At 49.5% G+C, this 23,860-nt stretch overlaps 1 protein-coding gene across 3 annotated transcripts in view; it reads left to right on the top strand.

The window, feature by feature from the left end:
* Nucleotides 1–23,860, top strand: part of ARHGEF12 (Rho guanine nucleotide exchange factor 12) — a 926,126-nt gene that overhangs the window by 436,108 nt on the left and 466,158 nt on the right. For all 3 annotated transcript variants that reach the window (XM_078682163.1, XM_078682161.1, XM_078682160.1), the window contains 2 exons: nucleotides 21,828–21,936; nucleotides 23,368–23,580. In XM_078682163.1, coding sequence (XP_078538289.1) covers nucleotides 21,828–21,936; nucleotides 23,368–23,580 — 322 coding nt within the window. The remainder of the gene's footprint in view (nucleotides 1–21,827; nucleotides 21,937–23,367; nucleotides 23,581–23,860) is intronic.

The raw sequence follows: 23,860 nt of genomic DNA, 5'->3' as shown, positions 1-23,860 counted from the left end.
TATACTGGACCAATGTAAGGTACAATGTGCACAGAGTCCACAATCCCTAGAGGTATGGCAGAGGCTAAAGTTAGATATAACCTTACTCTCTAACATGGTAGCTTGGTCGAGCAGTAAGGCAGTATCAGAGGACAGTGTAAAGCATTTGTTGTACACACTCAGTCAGCAAATAGTCTCACACACTCAAGAACTGAACACTAGGCCAATTGTTTGTATAAAAAATATATAGTTTTATTTTTAGAACCAATAATAGGTATCAAAATATACTTTCTCAAAATAAGTTATCTTTGTTAAATACTTTTCAACTAGGCAACAGACTTTTGAGTACAATAGTTACAGTTGTTGCAATAGGCAACACAATTTCAAACACAATGTGACATTGAGCTCAATGGGAATTTCTAGTTAAATGCAATTACTTACTTTATGGATTACTTTTCTAACCACAGGACTGGATCCTAGATCCATTCCTTGGACATCTCCTGTAAACAGTTGAGTAAAAGCGTTTTGGTTACAGCTGTGATTTTTAAGGAATATTATTGTATTTTAAAAGTTGACACTTCGAAACTTTTTCACATAAAATCACCAATGTTATCCTATGGGAGGAAATTCACTTAGCAGGTAAGTACTGTTTTTGTTACTTTTTCTTACTCCGTGTTGGATCCTAGATCCAGCCCTGGTGTATCTCCTGTAAACAATTGAAAGAATTTGTTTCTGTCATACAGGCAATTTTTAACTAATATTTGTAAGTTTCAAAAATCGACACTTGGAAACTTTTTCAGCAGAAACCAGGCAATGTTATCCTATGGAAGGAAATCCAAGTTACCGGTAAGTACAGTTATAATTACTTTTCAGGGTCAGTGCTGGGCGCCAAGGTTCAGCACTGGGATCTCTCCTGATAACAGGTGAGTATTTTCGTTTTCGTGATTCGGCTGATTTTAGATGAATATTTTAAAGTTTCAAAACTCCACACTTAGAAGAATTTCCAAGTGAAACGAGTCAATGTTACCCTATGGAAGAAAAGTGAGTTATCTGCTTTTGGGTAAGTACTTGACTGGCAGAGTTAGTTTTGGGCATAGACTCAGGGGTCTCCCAGGGTCAGGTAGGTACAGTTGTTCATCCTCATCGGCACAGGGGCAGCCGGGTGCAGAGTGAGTAGGCCCAATGTTATCCTATTGAGGATAGGGGGCCTTCGGTTGGTGGCTGCTAGCAGGCAGACCACGCGGCTGTGGGAGCTGAGCTCCTGGTCACTTACACAGGGCAAGTGGGGAAGTAGAGTAGGGTAGTTGCTGCACTTCCAGCGGCACTCGGGCGGCTGGGTGCTTTTGGGCCTTCGGGCGCTCTGTTATTCAGTGGGAGACTTGGAAGTTGAACAAAGGCTGCAGGCTCGGGGACAGAGATGCTTCAGGTGCGACCATCACTTCGAGAGGTAAGTTGGGATCTTGGAGGATAGGGAGACACCCAGGAGTTGGGCACAGGGGGCCGTGGGGCGCCGGGTGCAGGGGTGTCTTTTGACGTCAGGAAATCTTGCCCTCAGCTCAGTTAGAGGGGTCCCTTGTTGTGAGGCTGCAGGGGTTGTTGGGGTTGTCGAGGAGAGTCCTTGGGCACTGGATTCATGGTCACAATCGCCGGGGGGACGTCCTCAGGGTCTTTGTATACTGAGGCACGGGCCGGGCTCGGCGGGTGCAGAGTGTGCTGGATTCGCGGGTCCTGGCTGGCACCAGGGGTTGTTGTTGTTTGAGCAGAACCACTGCTCATGGGAGTCCCAGTCTTTAGATGAGCAAGGTAGGCAGGTCCTCCGGGGTCTTCGAGGTTGCTGTCCGCAGGAGACTCCGGGGTTTAGCAAGAGCAGGTTCAAGGATCAACAGGCCTGTAGGGCTGGGCCAAGTCAGTTGGTGTCATCCTCTTGTTAGCAGCTGCACAGCAGGTCTTCCTTGTTCTTCTTTCTCGTTTTCAAATATGAATCTGAGGAAGGAAGGTTCAGGGTTCCCCGAAATACTACATTTAAGGGTGTTACAGGGAGGGCAAGGGCAGGGACCAATGGGTCTCTGCCCTGGGGTGAGTACATCCCTACCTGCCACTCTCTAGTGGGAGGGGGGCAGGAGCCTAGCTCTGATTGGGTAGGGCTCCCCATTCTCAAAATGGCGAGAGCCCGGAGTTGTGCTTTACCTCCCCTCCCCTACCTGAGGGGTGGAGTTGGCATAGGCTGGCACACCCCCTTTCCTTCCTTTGTTTTTCCCGCCTGTCTTCCCGCCAGAGTGGGGGTTAGAAAAGGTGGGGCCAGTTGGTGAGTACAGCAAGTGACCTGGAGAAGCTCACAAAGGCGGCATGCCTTTGAAGCTTCCCCCTGCCCGTCCTGGGGGAGGAGGCTTGGACCTCGTCCCAGGAAGTGCATTGTTTTAGGCCCCCGAGAGCGGCAGGCTCTTGACACAAGGGTCCAGAAACATGTCTGGTGGTGGCAGCCTCGGTTGCCATGCAGTCAGGACACTGGGAGTTGGTTAGGTTTCAGGGGGCATCTCTAAGATGCCCTCTGTCCTGCATTTGGCATTAAGTCCCACACTGGCTTCAGTGCGGGTTTAATGTGCTGAGAAGTTTGGTACAAAACTTCTCAGTCTTCAGTGTAGCCATTATGGTACTGTGGAGTTCGTAATGACAACCTCCCAGCACCATATACTCTTAATAGCATTACTGCACTTACAGTGCCCAGGAATGGCCCTGGGTACTGTAGGGGCACAGGGCTCATGCACCTGTGCCCACACCACTGGCATGGTGCACCCAGCTAGAGGGGTGAATGATGTATTCCAGGGCAGTGTGTTTGTGGGAATGGTACACAGGGATGTGTGCCATGTCAACTCTTTGTTTAGTTCTGCACCAAGACACTCAGCATGCAAAGGCTGTGTGTGTGTCAGAGTACAGGGCTCCTAAGGGTGGCATAATAAGTGCTGCAGCCCTTAGGGGTCTTCTCTGGTCACAATGCCCTGGGTACCTAGGGTACCATTTACCAGGGGCTGACATGTGGCCAAAGATGCCAATTGGGTTTAGGTTTCAACACAGTTTCAGGGAAGGAAGACAGGCCCTGGGTACCTGGTTGGCAGGAGCCCAGGGAACACTCAGTCAAAGCACATCAGCAATTCAGCAAAAAGTGGGGGCATACCATGCAAGAAAGATGGCACTTTCTCACAATTACCACGTAAAAACATATTTGTGTGAAATGTTTGTGATCCGTAAAAATGTATAACTCTAAAAGTACTTAGCCAATTACAAAGATCTTGGTGTCATAAAATATATAAAAATGTTATTTTTCTAAATTGATTTCCAGTTTCTACTTCAGCATGTCTCTCACTTATTGACTCTGTGTGTTGAACAACTGCTTAACACTGCCCTCTGATCAGCCTAAACTGCTCACCCACACTACCTCAAAAGAGAGCATTTGGGATTATTAATTTAAGCCCTGTAAGTCAATAATGGTTGTCTGGGCTATCTACATTTTGTACCTCATTTTGGTACACTTCATAAAATGCCAGCTTTCTACACTGATTCCAAGGGAGGAAAACCAGAGGCCTCATTGTGGTCACTAAGACAGATGCACACCCCATTCCAAGAGCGGATGAGCTCATTGACAGGTTAGGGGCAGCCAAGTTTCTCAGTACTTTTGATTTGACATCAGGGTACTGGCAGAATGGGTTGACTCCTGCAGCAATAGAAAAGTCTGCATTCTCCACCCCAGATGGGCATTACCAGTTTACTGTGATGCCTTGGTTTAAAGTACCACCTTCCTAAAGCTGGTGAACAAAGTTCTGGCTTGGCTGGAGTCTTTTAGTGCAGCATATCTTCATGATATTGTGGTCTATAGTTCGACCTGGCAGGATTCCCTGATCAACCTTAGAAAGGCCTTTGAGTCTCTGCAGCATGAAGGACTCCCTATCAAGGCAAGCAAGTGCCAGATAGGTCAGGGCTTGGTGTATACTTGGGTCAATTTATAGGTGGACCCTTACAGCCCAAGATCCAGAGTATTCTGGGCTGGGAAGCTCCAACAACACAGACTCAGTCGGGGCATTCCTTGGCTTGACTGAGTTCTGCAGAGGTTTGTGCAGGGGTATTGCACCATTGTGGCACCCCTCACTGAATTGATCGCCAAGAAGCAGCTCAAGAAAGCAAATACTTTTGACACTGAGAAGGAAGCATTGTTCTCAGCACCCATTCTAAAAGCTCCAGATTATACAAAGCAGTTCCTTGTGCGAACTGATACCTCCGAGCATGGGATATGGGCAGTTCTATCACAGACCAACAATGACCAGCCTCTTGCTTTTATTAGCCGGAGGTTACTCTCAGGGATCAGCATTGGAGCGCCATTGAAAGAGAAGTGTTTGCTGTGGTTTTGTCCCTGAAGAAGTTGAGACCCTACCTGTTTAGGACTAACTTCCTTGTACAAACTGACCACGGGCCTCTAAGATGACTGATGCAAATGAAGGGGGAAATCCAAAACTGTTGAGGTGGTCCATCTCCGTACAGGGAATGGACTTTACAGTGGAACACAGTTCTGAGACTGACCATACCAATGGAGATGGTCTTTCCAGGTTTTTCCACTTAGACAATGAAGACTTTCTTGGGAAAAGTTAGTTTCATCCTCTTTCTTTTGAGGGGGGCGGAGAGGTGGGGTTTTTTAGGAAAATTCCCCTTTTTGTTATGGTCACACCCACCTTTTGCTACTGTTACTGATGTTTTTTGACTGATGTGCACTGGGTCCTTGTTTACCAGGCTCCAGAGTCAGTGCCCTTTCCCTAAAAACGAGGTAAAATGGTCTAATTGTAACACAGTTGGTGCACACTTTGCCACCTCTGTAAGTTGCTAGTAAGTGGCCCCCATGGTACCTAGGCGATGGGTACCAAAGAGGGTCCCTAAGGGGACTGCAACATGTATTATGCCACCCTAAGGGACTCCCCTACAAATTGCATTTAGGCCGACATTGAAAACTGTGTATCACTGTGCAAACCATGAGTGAAAACATAACATGGCACACTCACTATGTGCCATGCCAAAGTCACTGCATGTAATATATGTAATTCACCCCTACAGCAGGCCTTATAGCCTCAGGCAGGGGGCATTATATTACATTAGAGAGTATTTCTGCATGAGCAGACATGCCCCTGTGCTGTCTAGTTCAATTACTAGATGGTACAAGTGAATGGCATTACTGAAAACTATGGTGTTTGGTATCAACCACCTTGTCTTAATAAATCTGTACTGTTACCTGTGAAATAGGTATTATGACATGCACACAGAGGGCACCTTGAGGTGCCCCCTGAAAATCCTACCACTATCTAGTGTGCTGGCTGACTGGTATTACCCTGCCTGCCACCACAGATGAGTGTATGACACCTGCAATGTGAGCCCATGCTCTGAGGCCAGAAACAATGCTTGCTGCTAAGGAAGGTGTTCACACCTCCTCCAGCAGGATGACTAGTTATTTAGCATATCAAGGGTTGGGGCTTCAAAGCCCCACCACCTTTGATATGCAACCCGGCTTCCCCCTGACCTTGGAAATCCCACCACCATGCCCTGATGCCCATTTGGCACCAGGAGAAGTGGGACATTAGCTATACAAGTATGCGAGTTGCACCACCAGGATAGTCACACCGCTAAGGTGGGCTACCTGATGTGCTCCATGAAAGAAGAGTTCCGCCATCCTACTTTTGGTGGTGCTCGGAACTCTGGGACAGGGTTAAACCCACTCCCCACAGAAAGTGGTCATATAGGGGGTGTAGAGACCCCAAGGGTAAGTAGCCCATTGGCTACTACCCTTCACTCCCCTAAATTTAGTATTTAGGTAGCCCCATGACACCATGATCTCAGATACGACCGACTAAAGAAGAAGAAGAAGGACAAAGAATAGCCGAAGACCGTGAGAACTGTGGATCTGATAGAGACTACTAGCCTCAGATTCCTTAACGTAGAATTATCCCCAGGCGTGAGACTGGATCCGGAAAACTTTTTGCCACAGCATCCCTGCGCGCCGGGGGGGCCGTACCACACGACTCCGCCCTGACATTGTCCGTGTACGCGACGTCAGCGAGGTCACATAAGCCCCACCCCGGCGTGCTGACATCAGTTTCCTTCTTTTCCGCGTGCAACGCGGATCCGGATTGTGTTCCTTGACCTTTTTTCAGGCCTTCTTTTAACGCTTCGTGTTGGTGGAACAGTGTGCGAATACCTTCGGGTTTCAAGACCTGTACTTCTTCTACGCGTCATATGTCGGCGACGAACCCTCACTCTATTTGTATGTGGTGTTTGGGCGATCACCACGACTCTACGAACTGCAACGCTTCTCAGCATCTTAAGCCGAAGTCCCGGCAGGAGCTCCAGATGAAATTGCTTTCGGCCCGCTTCTCCAGGTCGGTCTCGTCACAGCGTCCGTCCCCTACCTCGGAAGCCAGGAGCCGCCGATTCCGACTGCGGCATCGTCCTTCACCAAGGCCCCACGGGCGACGCTCACCTGCTGGTAGGTCCTGCAGCTTGTCTAAGAGGCCTTGTCCTCATTCTGCAGAGGGCGCGGGTTCCCCTCGGGACGTGCACCCTCGCCAGTCGCCACCCTATCCGCCATTTCCTGGCGTCGAGGCAACTAGGGCCTAAATGAAGGCCTACGGTACGGCTCTGCAGGCTTCTTTGGCCCACCTTTTCCTGAGACGTCCGTGGATCCCTTCATGCGCGGGGCCTTCCTTAGAGTCGCCGGCGGATTCGACCCCGGCGCCGACGAGTTCGGCTTCAGGTTGTGGTGGTGTGGTGTCGTCGAGGTGCGGCCCTGCAGTGTTCCCCTCTTTGATCCACAGCGTCCCTGCCTCGCCGCAAATCCCTGCAGGGTTCCCTGTGGTGTCGCAGGAGGTCGCCGGGACTCATGGTTCGTCCCCGAGTCCCTCTCGGTCCTCTGGACAGGTGGCTGCCTTACTGGAGGCCGAGCTGACGCCTTTCCGGCGCCGACTGCTTTCCTCCCCGGCCCTGGCGGCGCTGCAGGTGGTGGCTGGGACCTGGGGCGCCTCCCAGAGTCCCTTTCGGTCCTCTACGCAGGCATCTGCCTCGTGTGAGGTCGAGCCGGTACTTTTTCGGCGCTGTTCATTAGCCGATCCGGCTCTGACCCCGCCCCATTCTCCCAGGACGCACGTGGTGGTGGAGGTCGACTCGATGCCCCTGAGGACCGCTTTGGTGGCGATTGAGGCCACACCCGTGCCTGTGGTGGACTCCACGCCGCCATCCCGGCGTCGGGTCGTCGACTCTTCTCCGGATGTCTCATCCTCTCCGGAGGTTTGTCATCTCCTCATCTCCTCTTTACCGGAGACTGGATGCCGCGTTGTTGCTTTTTCCCTGGCGTCTTCCAGGGAGGGCTCTACGCCGTCTCCGCAGCCACAGACCTCTGACCCTCTCTTCCGCAACTCGCTGTTGGTTGCCCCGCAGGCTTCTCTGCCTTCTCTGGAGACCCTTCAGGTCCCCCACTCGTCCATGGATCTTCCATTCTACAGGGGCTGGCCGTTTCGTCCTCCTGCTGGACTCTGGGATGGGCGGCTTAGTTTGCAGCCTTCGCCTACGGAGGAATTGCTCTCTACCCCGCGATGTCCTACGGAGGCGAGTGTTGCCTTTGTTTGGGCCATTTCAACGGCCGCTGGCATTTTGCAGATGGGCACCCCTGTAACTCCATTCCCTACGGACCATTTGTTGGAAGTTTTTCACCAGGGCTCTGGTGTAGGGGAGCTGCTTCTTCCATTTGAGGCCTCGCTCCACAACTCTCTTCTGGGGACATGGGGGCGTTCTTCCACTGGAGATCCGGTGCCTGAGCCGCTCCACCACAGTCCTGCTCCGCATGATCCAGTCTGCCTTTCTTTCCACCCCTCAACCCAGGGTCCTTTCCTGCAGACTGCTTTTCCTTTGCTTCGGTGTTGCTCCCTCCCTCAAAGGAGGCCCGGTGGTTGGACTCCTGGGGGCGTAACATCTTCGCTTCTACTAGTGCGGCTTTGCGAGCGCTCAACACTCTGTGTGCTGGCCAGGGCTACCTCCAGCCTATGTGATTCTGCTGTGTCCCTTCTGTCTCGCACCTCACATGAGGGTGTCAGCGCTGATCTGCAGCACCATGTGTTGGATGGTCGTGAGTTAGCTGCCTTTATTCTCCGTTCGGCCTTGGATGTTTCTGATTCTCTATGCCGCACTATGGCAAGTTCTGTGGCTCTCCGCCGCCATGCTTGGTTGCGGGATGGTTTTTTTCCAGAGAATATTAGGTAGCGTCTTGTTGACCTGCCTTTTGATGGTGTTCTTTTATTTAACACCCACGTGGCCATTCAACGACTCCTTGTGGTGCTCCCCCCTCCTCCCCCCTCCATAAGCTTTGGTTTGTTGGTCCTCAGGTGCTTCATGGGAGGCATTTATCCCACCTTTCTCCTTGGGCCTAGTGTTTCGGTTGGCCCGTCTGTGTGTTCTCTGCGGATGCCTTCAGGGTCCTTAAGTTGGCCCCTCTGTACTGTTGGCTGCTGGTCCATCCTTTAGCTTTTGTGGTGTGTTTTTTGGCTGTTAGTGAAGCCGTATAGGTCCTCAGATTGGACCATCCGCGTATTTCTTTTTGGCTGATTAAAAGGCGTCTGTGGTGCTTCCCACAGGTCCTTTATGTTCTTGACCTCTGCTGCGGGATTTCTTCCCTAAGACGTGTTCCCATGTTTTGTTTTGGGACGTGTCATACCCTAGGTGGGGTACTTGTAGCTATTGTGTAACTCTGTCTTAAGCTGGGTGGATGTTAACACCTTCTCGGGTTCATCGCTTTTCCTGGCGTCACTGTATACCGTGTGGCGCGGTATTTTTCTTCTGTCTTAGCGCTGCTTCAGGTTCTGTCCTGCTTAGTATCTGCTGAATCGACAGGCCGGCTTTGGCCTGCCGTCTACTGCGTCGTGTCTTGGTGTTTCCACCTTGTTATCTGATGTTTTGGCCAGGCCCTCTGCCTTGTGTTCCAGGGGGGCTAGGATACTCCTGGTGTTCTCCTGTGTTCCGATTGTCGGCTTTAGACCTGCACTGTGTACTTCTCCTCTTTTCCTTCTGGCTGGTTCCACTTCTTTCCGGGGGTCGGGTTGTGCCACTGGAACGGTCCTTCTCTGGGGCTTGTTCTGGGATTCCCTTGCCTCTGTCTTGCGCTTGGCTTGTTCTGGGCGCCCTTCTTCTTAGTGTACCAGCTGCCAGCTGCACACGCCTGGTCGTTATGGTCCACCTCTGTTGGCTTTTGTGTGTACGGTGGGAGAGGTGTGGCGCCGCGGCCAGGGCGCCTGACGCTGGAATCTGGGGACCACGGTTCGATCCCCGGCTCCGGCGGCAGGTTAGCCCAGCACCATGTGACTCTGGGCAATAGCTTGCTTAATCTTCCCGACGGCCCCCCAGCGCCTAGAGACCCTTACGGGTGATTGTGCGCTTTACAAATGTGGACTTTACTTTACTTTACCCGCTGTGAGAAAGTGGCTCTATATATACTGGACTAGAAGGAAGTACAGTGTGTATAGAGTCCAGCAACCCCAGAGGTATAACGGAGGTTAAAGTCAGAACTGACCTTACTCTCCAAAGTGGTAGTTTGGTCGAGCAGTAAGGCAGTACCAGAGGACAGTGTGAAGCATTTGATGTACACAATCAGTCAGCAAAAGGTTTCACACACTCAAGGACTGAACTCCAGGCCAATTATTTGTATATCCAAAGATATAGTTGTTTTATTTTTAGTACCAACAGTTATAAAAGTATACTTTTCTCGAGGTGAGCATTCGCATGTAATTACTTGGCAAGGAAGCAAAAAGGTTGTGCACACAATAGTTAAAGTATAAGCAGTAAACGACACAGTTCTGAACCACACTCTAGCATTGAACTCAATGGGTATTCATAGATAATTACAGTTGATTACTTTACGGATTACTTTGGTAGTCTCAGGACTAGATCTAAAATTCAGTCCTGGGGTCTAAGCTGAAACCAGATTAGCAAAAACGGGTAAGTTACTCTGCAGAATTTTCAGGAATATAAAGCTGTGTTAAAAGTTCACACTCAGAAACTTTTCAAGGTAAATCTGACAATGTTATTCAATGGGACGGAATTCAGGTTGCAGGTAAAGTACGATCGCGTTACTCTTGTAACCCAGCACTAGTCTCCAAGGGCTTAACTCAAAACAGGTAGGTAATTGCGTTTCAGTATTTCGTACAATTTTTAAAGAATATTTGCAGTTTTAAAAAGTAGACACTTTTTCATAGAAAAGCAGACAAAGGGTTTCTATGGGGAAAAATACAGGTTACTAGTAACCCCGCTAGGGATTACTTTTGCGGTTCAGTACTGGGCTGAAGGGTACAGTACTGGCTTCTCTCCTGATCACAGGTGAGTATTTTCGGATTCGGACTTTGGCTGATTTTATAGGAATATTTTCAGTTTTCAAAACTCCACTCTTAGAAAATTTTCGAGTCAAAATGGGTCAATGTTATCCAATGGCAGGTAAGTGAATTACCGGTTTCCAGGTGAGTACTTGGTTGGTGAAGTTAGGGTTCTGGGCGTAGACTCAGGGGTCCCCCAGGGTCAGGTGAGTTCAGTCCCAGCGGCACTGAGGCAGCCGTGTGCAGAGGTAGGTAGGCCCAATGTTATCCAATGAGCGAAAGGGGGCTCCGGTTGGTGGCGGCTGGCTAGCAGGCCACGCGGCTCTGGGAGCTGGGCTCCTGGTTAGTTGCTCAGGGCAAGGGGGGGAGTAAGTTAGAACGGAGGGGTCACAGCCAGCGGCACTCGGGCGGCTGGGTGCAGGGTGCTTTTGAGCCGTCGGGCGCTCAATGTTATCCAATGAGGATCTTGACAAAGGACAAGGAACAAAGGATGCAGGCTCGGGAACGGTAACTCTCCAGGGGCGACCAGCACTTCGAGAGGTAAGTTGGGATCTTGGAGCACAGGTAGGCACCCCAAAGGGAGGCACAGGGGGCCGCGGGGTGCCGGGTGCAGGGGTGTCTTTGGGGGTTGGAAAAGCTTACCCTCGGCTGGTCGCGGTTGGGGTGGCCCCTGGTTCTGAGGAGGGCCTTTGGGCACTGGACTTCGGGTCACAGTCACCGGGGGGACGTCCTCGTGGTCTTGATTCAGGTTGGCCCGGGCCGGGCTCGGCTGGTGCAGAGTGGGCTGGTCCGGAGCTTCCTGGTGGGCACCAGGTGGGTTGTTGCAGCAGAGCCTCTGCTGATGGGAGTCCCAATCTTCGAGAGGGTCAAGGCAGGCAGGTCCTCTGGGTGTGCCAAGGTTGCTGTCCGCGGAGGTCACCGGGTTTAGGCAGGAGCAGGTTCCAGGATCAACAGGCCGGTAGGACTGGGCCCAAGTCAGTTGTTGTTGTCCTGTTGTTAGCAGCTTCGCGGCGGGTCTTCTTCTTCTTGATCTTCTTTCTTCTTGTGGTATCGGGATCTAAGGAAAGAAGGTTCAGGGAGCTCCTAAATACTAAATTTAGGGGCATTACAGGTTGGGCAAGGGCAGCGACCAATGGGTCCCTGTCCTGGGGTGAGTACACCCCCTAGCCTGCTCCTCTCCTGTGGGAGGGGGGCAGGAGCCTAGCTGGGATTGGGCAGGACTCCCCATCTACAAGATGGCCGGAGCCTGGGGTCTTGCTTCACCTCGCCTCCTCCACCCGAGGGGTGGAGTTGGCACAGGTTGGCACCCCCCCTTCCTGACGTAGTTTTTCCCGCCAGCCTTCCTGCCAGAGTGAGGGTAGGACTGGTGGGGGGGCTGGTTGCTGGGTACCACAAATGGTCTGGAGAAGCTCTCAGAGGCAGTATGCCTTTGAAGCTTCCCCTTGTCCATCCTCTGGGAGGAGACATAGCATCTCGCCCAGGATGTGCTTTGTTGCAGACCCAGGAGAGCGGGGGGCTCTCCACCCAGGGGTCCAGCAACATGTCTGCTGTGTGACAGCCTCTGCAGCCACTCAGCCCAGACGTGGATTGCAGTTTCGGGTTTTTGGAGGGCATCTCTAAGATGCCCTCTCGTGCATTTTACATTAACAGCATCGCTGCTAGAGCGATTCCCCTGCTGTGCTGGACAGCAATAAAAACGGGTGTGGTCATGACGAGCTCAGCTCGTCATGAGCACAGGAGCACTGTACTGCATGACGAGCTGAGCTCGTCATGAGCATGGAAGGGGTTAAACCCCACACTGGCATCAGTGCGGGTTTAATGTGCTGAGAAGTTTGGTACCAAACTTGTCAGTCTTCAGTGAAGCCATTATGGTGCTGTGGAGTTCGTGAATGACAACCTCCCAGCACCATATACTCTTAAATGGCGACACTTCACTTACAGTGCCCAGGAATGGCCCTAGGTATGGTAGGGGCCCAGGGCTCATGCACCTGGGCCCTCACCTCTGGCATAGGGCACCCAGCTAGAGGGGTGACTGAAGTATGCCAGGGCAGTGGGGTCTGTGGGCATGGCACACAGGTATGTGTGCCATGTCGACTCTTGCTTTAGTTCTGCACTTAGGCACTCAGCCTGCAAAGGCAGTGTGTGGGTGCCAGGGTACAGGCCTCTGAGGGTGGCACAATAAGTGCTGCAGCCCTCCGGGATCTTCTCTGGTCGCCATGCCCTGGGTACCTAGGGTACTATTTACTAGGGGCTTACAGGGGGCCAGAGATGCCAATTGGATATTTAGTTTCAGCATAGCTTTTCTTTCTAGGGAAGGAACACAGGCCCTGGGTACCTGATTGGCAGGGACCCAGGGCACACTCAGTCAAAGTACATCAGCAGTTCAGAAAAAAGTGGGGGCATACCAAGGCAAGAAAGATGGCACTTTCTCACACCCGCGTGCACCTGCCACTTGCTCTGCTGGACCTTGGCGCAACCGTGTCTTCCTTTTCACACCTGTGCTTCTCGGCCGTGTGCTTTTCTTGCCTTGTCCGCTGCTTCGGGGCTGATGCCTGTTCAGCTGTCCCATTCGCTGTGTGTGTGTTCTCCTGCGGTGGGCTCTGCCCCGTTTTCCACCTCGTCTCCTAGGATTTTGGGTGGTTCCTTTCTTACTTTGGTACTCTTTGGCACTGGCTGTCCCTCCGGGGTTTTCTGGCGGATGCCCTTTGTACCTCGGGTAGGCTTGTCGTATCCTGGCCTTCCTTTCTCCCTGTTTCTGCTTACTTCTGCTTGGTGGGGGTTGGTCCTTCCTCCCTGTCCCCCTGACATCCCCTGTTGGGGCCCTGTGTTTCTTCAAAGCTGGTGATGTTCTCTCGCTGACCCTCCTCCCCTCTGGGTATGGCTAGGGTATCTAATTCTCTGTTAAGGAATCTGTGCTAGTAGTCTCTATCAGATGTACAAGTTACTTACCTTCTGTAACAATGCATCTGGTAGAGACGATTCTAGCTGCAGATTCCTTCACGGCCTGCCCTTCCTCCCCATTTTGGAGGGCCTTCAGCTTGGTCTTCTGTTCTGGCCCCCCTCCTAGAGGCTTTGTCTTCTGCGAGTACCTCTTTCGCTTCTTCCCTGGCAGACTGCTTTGTTCTGTCTATTGGTTCTACTCCTGCCCTTCTGGTACTTGGACGGTAGGTTTGTGTGTACTCCAGGATCCCAACACCCTGTTGTTTTTTCCAGTTGGGGCTTACCTATGCTCCCCCCCCCCCCCCCCATTTATTCATTGTTTGGGGTTTCTAACTCCTCTGCAGTCTTCTGGGTTGGGGGTCTGTTGGCTGTGCCTCAGTCCTTAGCTCTTTACGGGGGATGAGACACTCTTTGATGGTATTGTCTAGGGGTAGATTGCCATTTTTTATCGGTTCAGGACTTGTCGCCCTTCACTGTTATAGCTTGTGGGTGCAGACTTCCGTCGTCTGCCATGACATTGTTCACGTGTTTTCTGCTTTCAGGGAGGATATCGCCTCTGCTTTGCAGGGTTGCCCCTCGAAGCGGTGCTCTGCTCTTTTTCTTCCATGACTTTCAGTGATACAGTGCCTGGCACTGTCCCTAATGGTGCTGTTCCTCACCATTCGCTTCTTTCCTTTTGTGTTTTCTGATTTTTTTCGCTCACTGTTCCCCTAATCTCACAGTTTTGTTTGTGATGGCTCCGCTTTGTGGCGCGGAAAAGTTCTCCAAAGAAAACATATGTCAGCGCGCCGGGGTGGGGCTTATCTGACTTTGCTGACGTCACTTACGCGGACAACGTCAGGGCAGAGTCGTGTGGTGCCGCCCCCCGGCACGCAGAGATGCTATGGCAAAAAGTTTTCCGGATCCAGTCTCACGCCTGGGGATAATTCTACGTTAAGGAATCTGCGGCTAGAATCGTCTCTACCAGATGCATCGTTACCGAAAGTAAGTAACTTGTACACTATCAGTGGACTTGGTGCCAAACACTGCCTGCTTTCTCCTGTCCCTACAGTTTCAAAGACCAGAGTCGTCCTTCAGCTGTGCATCCCCACAATGCCATATTGGGGTGCCAGCACTTAGCCAACCAGCCAGCATCTGCCTTGAAGTGGAGGAGCAATTTGCCTGTAGACACAGACTGCACTGCCCGGTTCACCGATCTACTGATCACCGGGTCCACCAACGCAGCAGCAGCCTAGGAAGAGGTCATCATGCATCCAGGAAGTCAGCCCTGTTGATCCATGCAGCCTTCGAGATGCTATTACACCCCAGAGGCTCCCTGTACCAATTCCCAGGGTACAGGAGCCTATTCCAAGGCTTGTTTGCATTCATTTCGAACACCACTGCTGCCAAAACGTACCTGCACGTCGAGGAACTTCACCAGAGACCAGCTGCTTGCCAGAAGTTGTCTTGCTGTGTACAAAACACATATGCACCCTTTCCTCTCTGCCCGAGTCCTTTGAAACAGACGGTGTCTCTGTGGCCCTGAGACCCTCAAGAGCTGAGCCCCTCCTTTGACTACCGCCGGACTGGTCCACCAGTCCCCACTTGCAGCCTTTCTTTGCAGGTAATGTTCCCTATTGACTTCAACGTGTAGAGTTTGAGGGGAACACCGCTGAAAGCATCTCTGCACCTGAACATCCCAGGGCAGGTAACCTTGAACTCTTGGTGCTTTCTTTGACCTTGTCCCCTACTTGCATTAAGTCCAGAAGAACAGTCCTGTAAGTCGTTTGCAAGTTAGCCTATGCAGTGTATGTTTCTTCCATAGGATAACATTGCTGCGATCAGGGCTCATGCTTCAAATCTGACAGCTGTATTTTCTAAGTGTGAAAAAATGGGGTTCTCCTGCAGTAGCCCTCCCCCTCCCCCCCGACACACATTTTGCCTGGCTTTTGGTACAACTTTGACTAAATTGTACTGGAAACCTGCTGTCCAGGTTCCCAGTACCAGTGTTCTCTCCCTAAAACTGTACCACAATTGGCCCTTCAGGCCCCCTGCAAGTCCCTGTTGAATGGTACCTGGGTACCTAGGTCATGGGGACTGAAGTGGGTCCCCTAGGGACACCTTACCTAGGCCAGACAGACTGCCACTGACCTGGTGCAGATAAAACAACAGAGTGGACATGGCACACTGCTCGTGTGCCATGCCAACCAGCCCTCCCTAAGGTAATGGTATGTCATTCCTCTAGCAGGCCTCAAAGCCCTAAGGCAGGGTATGCTATACCACAGGTGTGGTCATATTTGCAGGAGCAGATATGCCTCTACTGTATCGGAGTCCATTCTTAGATATTGTAAGTGCCAAGGAAACTATAGAGAGTACATGGGCTGGAACTTGACAGCTCAAGTTCCCCAGCACCATGATGGCTTTTCTGATCCCAGGAGTGTTCGGTACAAAACTACTCCTCTCAATAAACCCCAACTGATGCCAGTGTAGGATTTATTGTAACATACTCAGATGGCACCTCAGAGGTGCCCCCTGAAAACCTACTAACGCGTGTGGTCACAGACTAGCTGGAGGCAGCCTGCTGCTACCAGACATATTTCTGGCCCCCTTGGTCAAGAGCCTCTGCTCTCTGGGACTGAGAACAATGCACATCCTGGGCAGACGTGTCACACCTACTCCCCAGGATGAGCACAGTGCTAGAGAGGGAAGCTTTAAAGGCCTATTGCCTTTGTAATGCGATCCCCTGCCTCTGCTGCTAGCAGCGGATGGCAGCCTCCTGTTTACTGCTCACTTTGGGCAGGAAAGCTGGCAGGAAAACGTAGGTAGAATAGTAGGTGTGACCACCTGTCCAACTCCACGCCTAATGTGGGGTCGGCGAGGTGAAGCACATCTTTCAGTCCCTGTCATCTTGAAGATGAGATTGCCTCCAATCAGGGCTAGGTATATGCCCCCTCCCATAGGAGAGTGGCATGATGGAGGGTGTAGTCACCTAAGGTAAGGTGCCCATTGGCCCTACATATTACTCCCCTAAAACGCCACTATATTTAGCATTTAGGTGGCTCCCCCAGAACCTAGTTTCCGCTGACCTAAGAAGAAGGACGAATAAGACACTGTGGAGCAAGACCTGAAGACTACTGGCTTGGCCCCAGCCCTACCGGCCTAGTTCCAGCTTTAAAGAACCTGCGGGAAAGACAACGCCTGTCCTGCACCCAGCAACGTCCAGAATCTGTGGCAGACTGCCTGCACTTTGACAAAGACCAGAACTCCAGCGGACATGTCCTCAAAGAATATCTTCAAAAGACTCTGGTGCCCTCCTGAACAGTGAGTCCTTCTAACGCTCATGGCCCGTGTCCAGGTGGCCCACCTATCCAGACCAGGTTTCCAGGCAATCTTGTCCTGAAGTCCAGACCCCTCTTCGATCCTAAGACGATGCCTGCAACTTGACTCCAGAGGCTCACCCCTCTCCTGCGACCGGCCCAGTAAGGGAAACCCAACGTTCAAGGACACCTTTGAAGCCAAAGCCCCTGGGCCTTGAGAAGCAGAACCCACGGTGTCCCTACGCCATCTTACATCCCGACTTGCCTCTGCTGTCGCTAATTTTCTCTGAAAAGCCTCTGGTTCTATGCATGCAGCCTGTTTGTCGAAGCAAAATCTCCATTGAAAAGCATTGGGTGCCCGATGCTGAAATTGCACCCTTCATCCGGCTGCCGCTGTGCCGCTGATGGTGTATGTTTGGTGCTGCTTTGTGCCCCGTGCTTGGTCTAACCCCCAAAGCCTGGCCCCTGCAACCTGTCTACTTACCTACAAGCAGTGTGGCTTCAAGCACCCCCAGCCTCCATTGAAATGCATTGGGTGGAAAGCAGAATTTTACCTCCGCTCCCGGCGTCCCAGTGCCGCTAGTGGTGCTGTTTTGGTACTCACCTGACCATTGCCCCTTGCTAATCTGTGATCCCGAAGAATGGAACTGTAAGTCATGTACCTACCTGTATAACTAAATTATTGTTTTCCTCCATAGGAAAACATTGAACTCTTTAAAAATTGCACTGTGTTGACTTTTGAAAGCCTTAAGTATGTTTCCTGCAAAATGTACTCGCCTTATTGCAAAGATATTAGTCTTAAAAAAAAAAAAACAACTTGAACAAAGCTTATTTTTATAACATTGGTGTGGATCTCCTTTTTGAGTCGTGTGTCCCTTATTGGTAAATGTTGTGCAATAAATGCCTCAAACTCCTCTGTGCCAGACCTAAGGCTGCTCACCCACACTATCACTAATAGAGCGGTCCATGTTGCTTTCTCACTCGTGTGCTTTCCTCCAGGCACCCCCACCCCTCCCCCCAAGCAGCATTGCAAAGCCAGTAGGTCAAAGGCGCTAGACTTCATTTGCTTTGCTAATTCGGATTAATAAAGCAATTGCATCAGGAATGCAAAACATCCATTTTAAAATCTGAGTAAACTGCATAGTATAATGAATACATTTCCATTTCTTTAAAATGTATATTGTGCATTGCCTCAAAATTCTGTAATCCCAGAAAAGGTACGCTATATCATTGCTTCTATATATTATTGAAATTCTTGGACGGATCAAGTATTCTTATATTTTGCAGTAGAGTGAACCTTTATGCAATAAATGATTATGTTCATTTGCACAATTTTAGCAAGGCAATCATGACTGGGGAACTGAGCAGATAGTAAAAAACAAACTGATTTTCATAAAAAAAATCAAATGTGATCTGATAGTTATCAAGCAGTATTCATGTGCACACTCAGTAAAACTGGAAATCCAGACCCCTTGATGGTACAATGTGTGAATTAATCTGTATTTTGTAATGGATTTTACAACACTGTCCAGTTTGCAGACAGTGTCTCCTAACTTTAGATATAGAATAAGACAACTGTCATAAAGAAAAAATAATTTAATAAGAACATGACTAAATTATGAAATGACAGAAGGAGCTAACCCAATAGAAATGCGCTTGTTCAATTTTTGTGAAAAGTATGGTAAACACATGAGTGTAGGATACTCCACTACTCAGTTCTTATTGTGGAATGATGGGTTTTCGATAGAATGCTTTGGTTTTAGGAAGAGCGATAAGCTAAAGTTCCTCTTTGACTTTTATATACTCATTAGTGAAAGCTTCTGCTTAGTGATCGAAGCACTATAAGGGAGACTCTTAAAAAACAAAGAAACTACCTCTATGGCATTTTTTACGACATCGTTTGGTGATGCCACTGGTGCGCCACCATACTCTTGAGTGCAGCCTCCCTCCACTGAATGCAACAAGTAGTAGCCGAAGATCAGAAATCTTGTCCTAATAGAGAAACTGTGAAAAAGTGCCCTCTTTCTGCATGGCTGTCCCCACATTTTGCTGAACTGCTGATGTACTTTGACGGAGTGTGCCCTGGGCTCCTGCCAATCAGGTACCCAGGGCCTATGCTCTTTCCTTAAAACTGCATTGAAGACAAAACCCAATTGGCACTGTCTGGCCACAGGTCAGCCCCTGGTAAATGATACCCTTGTACTCAGGGCACTGTGACCAGGGAAGGCCTCTAAGGGCTGCAGCACTTATTGTGCCACCCTTAGAGGTCCTGTACCTTAATAGTCACAAATTGCATTTGCAGGCTACGTGTTTTGGTGCAGAACAAAGTGAAGTCGTCATGGTACACATCCCTGTGTGCCATGCCTACAACCCACAGCCCTGGCATAGATCAGTGCACTAGCTGGGTGCACTATACCATTGCTGAGGGTACAGGTGCATGAGCACTGTACCCCTACAGTGTCTAAGTCAATTCTAAGACATTGTAAGTGCAGTGCTGCCATTAAGAGTATATGGTGCTGGAAGTTTGTCATTCCGAATCCACAGTACCATAATGGCTGCACTGAAAATTGTGAAGTTTGGTATCAAACTTCTCAGCACATTTAACCCACAACGATGCCAGAGTGGGATTTAATGTATAATGCACACAGAGGGCATCTTAGGATGCCCCCTGAAAAAACGACCTACCACTAGTGTCCAGGCTGAGTGGCTGCTTTCAGCTGCCAACACCAGACATGTTTCTGGACCCATGGGTCAAAAGCCTGCTGCTCTTGGGGGGCCTGAAACAATGCACATCCTCGGACGAGGTGCTAAGCCTCCTCCCACAGGGGGCAGGGTCCACGGAGGAGAAGCTTCAAAGGCCTGGCCCCTTTGTGAGCTCCCCCAGGCCTCTTGCTGCCTTCAGGAACTGGCCTTCGCCGGTTCTCACCCCCACTTTGGGTGGGAACATTTGGTGGGAAACTGAAGCGAGGAAGAGAGGTGTGTCCACCTTTGCCAACCCCACCCCTCAGGTGGGGGAGGTGAGTTGAGGTGAAGCACAACTCTCTTACCCCTTAATATTGCTGTTGGGGGGGGACGGACCCAGCCAACCAGAGTGAGGCATATGTCCCGCTCCCACTGGAGGGTGGCATAATTGGGGGTGTACCCACCCCATGGAAGGGACCCATTGGTCCCAACCTTTACTTACCTAAACGTCCCTAAATCTAGTATTTACCTTGCTTCCTCAGACAAACTATAAGAAGAAAAGAAGGACCGAACAGCCGTGCCGAAGCTAAGAAGAGGAGGACGCCCACTGACTTGGCCCCAGACCTACAGGCCTGTCCCCACATCGAACCTGCAGAAGCAAAACTCCGGTGTGTCTTGCAGCCAGCAACGCAAGAACCCCGAGGACCTACCCTGCCTTCCAAACCAAAGACTCTGTCTCCTGTGAACACCTGATTTGTTCTCCAACAGACTCCTGTTCTGGCGAAATCCACGAGTCTGCACCACTTTGCACCCGACGCCCACAGCCCGAGTTTGAGTGGCTCAACACCACAAGGAGGTCTCCCTGGCGATCCAGACCCAAGATCCAGTGATCTCTGACCTGCCTCAAGCCTCCAGCCGACGCCTGCAGCCTAAATCCGGAAGGTCCCCCCAACCGTGACCAGGAGCTGGTAAGAAGAACCAACCTTAAAAGACACCCTTGCACCTGATGCCGCACTGCCTTGGGTGGGCCAACCGATGGTGTCTAGCAAACCCCCAGCATCCCAAATTACGTCTCCAAGCGGTGATCGCACCCAGCAGATCTTCGTCCCTGAGCCTGCAGTGTGTTTGCAAACCGGGAAAAAAAACCATAGAAAGCTACAGGATGCCCAACGCCAAAACAGCACTCTGCACCCGGCCCCAGTGCAGCTGAGGGTGTGTGCTGGCTTGAACCCCCATTTACCCTGAGCTTAAGTCCAGGAATCTTTGCTCCCACAACCTTGTGACCTGCTCGTAAGCAGCCACCAACCGGAGGCCCCCCTATCACCCATTGGATAACATTGGGCCTCAGCACTCAGTACCGCAGAGGGTGTAACAAGAGTGCATCCTTGGCCCAGGGCACTCATGAGTCTACCCCCAGAATAGCAACTCCCACAACCGAATACTAACCTAACCGAATACTAACCTTTGAACCGATAAGACTATTTTCCTCCATAGGCTAACATTGACAGTTTTTCTGTGAAAAGTTTCTAAGTGTGGAGTTAGAAAATCTATGAAAAACTTTAAAACTGTAACCGAATAACTAAAACATTTTTACTTACCTGTTTACAGGAAATGTCCCAGTGTAGTATCCAGGTATACTACACTGTGTAAGAAAAGTAATTAGTGGACATTCTACTGAAAAGCCAATACAAAGCATATGTACAATATTGCAATGCATTGCATTACTAGTAGTTCTACTGTAATCAAACCAAAGTATATATACACAAACTGTAGTATTACTGCAAAGTATGTATCACTTACCTGTGCCAGGCTTGCTTGATACTAGGAAATAACATAACTAAAAGAATATTTTTATACAAACCCAATTGGTCTGAAGTTCAGTCTTTGGGTGTGTGATATAATTTGCTGATATAGTGTGTACACCAAGTGCTTAACACTACCCTCTGATAAAGCCTTACTGCTCGACCACACTACCATAAATAGAGAATAAGCTGCTATCTAACTTTACCTCTGCGTACCTTTGGGGTTCCACTGGGCTCTGTGCATACTATACCTCACTTTGGTATAGTATATACAGAGCCAGCTTCTGTCGGAAACCACAAAGACTCTGAGATTGAGTATTTTTTGGCGAGTGATAAGCATTTGATTCTGGTTTCAAATTAGAGAATAAAGGTCACACAGAGGGTGCTATGAGGTGGATTGGCGGTGATGGGTCAAAAACTGAATAAAATGTTAAGTTCACCTCCAGACTACAGCACTGATTATTAGAGCTGTGTTCAGTTATTGGTTCTTTAACCCCTTTTCCACCATTTTGCGTTTCTCCCTTAGTAACCCCATCCTTTTCTCTCCTCAGAAACTAATCGGGTTTGTCAAATATTTCAGCAAAATACAGATATTGCTGGCTGCAGCCCACAGATCTATCACCAGCCTTATGTTTGTTTTTTTATATCCTTTTCCAAAGTTACACTCGCTGTTAAAAACAAAAGCTTATGAGGAAATGTGCGCAGCTTGCACCTAAAAGTTTCTTTTGTTTAATTTGGTTACACAGAGCATGAAGGAAAAGAAGGATCGCGAGGGTGATGACAAGGGTAAGAGGCGAGTGTTCCAGAGCATCCTAGGGCCTCAACGCAGGATCAGCCGCCATGACAGCAGTGCAAGTAAGTGTGTACATGCCTAATCAGCTTCGCAGTGCTCCTGTAGAACAGATGCTGCGTGTTTCCCAGTGAGATGGGCATTGTTAGTCAGGAATTGCCACTGATTTCTCAATGGCCCATTGTTTCATTTAAAAGATGTGTGATCAGTCATTTTCTGCATGAGGACTTACGTTGACGCCATTCTTCATCCATCATTGACAGTCTAAGAAAACTCCACCTTTGAAGTCACCATGCAGGATCAGGCTGGACAGTGTTCTGTTGATCAAGGAGGAGGGAGGGTTGCACTTGCTGCAAGCATGTTCAGTCACTTAAGAACATTGCAGGGCTCTGTCAGTTTTATGATATCTGGTCTAAAACCAGTTCTTTGGATTTTTTTAGAAATGTACTCAAGAATCTGCTTTATTAACACAAGTATAGATTGATTAACATAATTTAGCTGTTTCTGCCAACATCATTATTTGAGCTGCAGGTCACACATTTAATCATGGCATGGCAAATTAAGCCTTTCATCATTCTTGGTTAAGTCGTTCATGCAATATCGAATTTGATAAATAGAAACCTCTGTTTTTCCACTGCTAAACTCGGTACTATAAAGCGCTACACAAAAAGTTGTTGTGTTTTTTTGTTGCCATAGTTATCGTTATGGCTATTGTTATTTATATTGTTGTACTCCTATTAGCTACCATGAAGTGCTATTTTGCAATGCAACTAGGCAAGTCAGCCAGAAGTACTTTGTGAATAGGCTAATTAAAGATTATACTTTTTATATAACACACACTATCAGCTCAACTGCCTGTTTCTCTGTAAGTTTGCATCTTGATGGCTGTGAGCCATCTGTATTACATGGCTGGAGGGTACAGTCCATTCGTATCATTGGTCGCATAGCTCCAAAATTGAGGGAATTCACCAGGAACCGGGTTCTTTTGTGTATGTTTTCTGTTACATGTTTATCCACTTAGCGGTCTTTGGCAAGAAGGTGGTGAAATGTATTCTGAGCTCTGCCTGGAGTCTTCACTCTAGATCACCATTTTCAGTGGACAAATACTTGAACACCTCATGGTTCTGTAGGTAGTATAGTTGGCTGGAAGAAGATTATAAATGATATACCCAAATGAGCATTGGGCCATGCAGAGGCAAATTTGCTGCAGATGTTGGAGGAAGACACGACCCCCCCCCCCCCTCCCACCCCCATCTGCTTTACAAATGTTATTCTCTGCGTGCGGTCTTCTGCAGATTGCCTTGGTCCTCTGGACAGTGTGCCACCTTCACAGTTGACTGAAAGTGTCCATACCTAGACCCTTACTGGCATATGTCTGTGGTTCACTCAAATTATTTTCTCATTTATGGAATTGCTTGATCCTGGTGCAGGACGGTTTTGAGAAGCCAATATGCTAAATTTCTGGTTTAGATGATGCCACTTGTGCTTATGTTTAGTTGGCAGAGCAATGGACATGCATAAACAGCGCCACCCTAAACACGTTCCGGCATCTTCGTCCAGCAGCCCTGAGCCTGGGGAGTCTAGCCGGCTGCGCCAGAGTGTTGCTGCCAATGATGGGACGGATGGTGTTCCCTTGTCTTCTGGGTCCATGTCCCCTCTTGCAGCAGTGGGCTATGGTTCTACAGATGGAGGGAAGGAGAATGAAACAGGTGAGTGCTGTTCACAAGAGGGGAGCGCTTGGATACATTTTTTGTAGTTCAGGGTTTAGGTTCCTTTCTCCTTCCCTTGTTATCTACTAATTTTTATTGCTAAATGTATTCCTTTCCTCTTTCCTTCTTTTGCCCATATACTCCCATCCATCCCATTTCTGCTAAATACTTTCATCTAATGTTTATTGTACTACTCTCCCCTTGATGTCCGTCGGTTCTATCACTGTTATGCACATTTGCTTTGTGACTTCTTCTCACCTGTTTGACTTTAAGATTCATT

The sequence above is a fragment of the Lissotriton helveticus genome, chromosome 3_1 (assembly GCF_964261635.1).
Source record: "Lissotriton helveticus chromosome 3_1, aLisHel1.1, whole genome shotgun sequence".
NCBI lineage: Eukaryota > Metazoa > Chordata > Amphibia > Caudata > Salamandridae > Lissotriton > Lissotriton helveticus.
The sequence above is the reverse complement of the archived record's forward strand: the minus strand, read 5'-3'. Positions and strand labels throughout refer to the sequence as shown.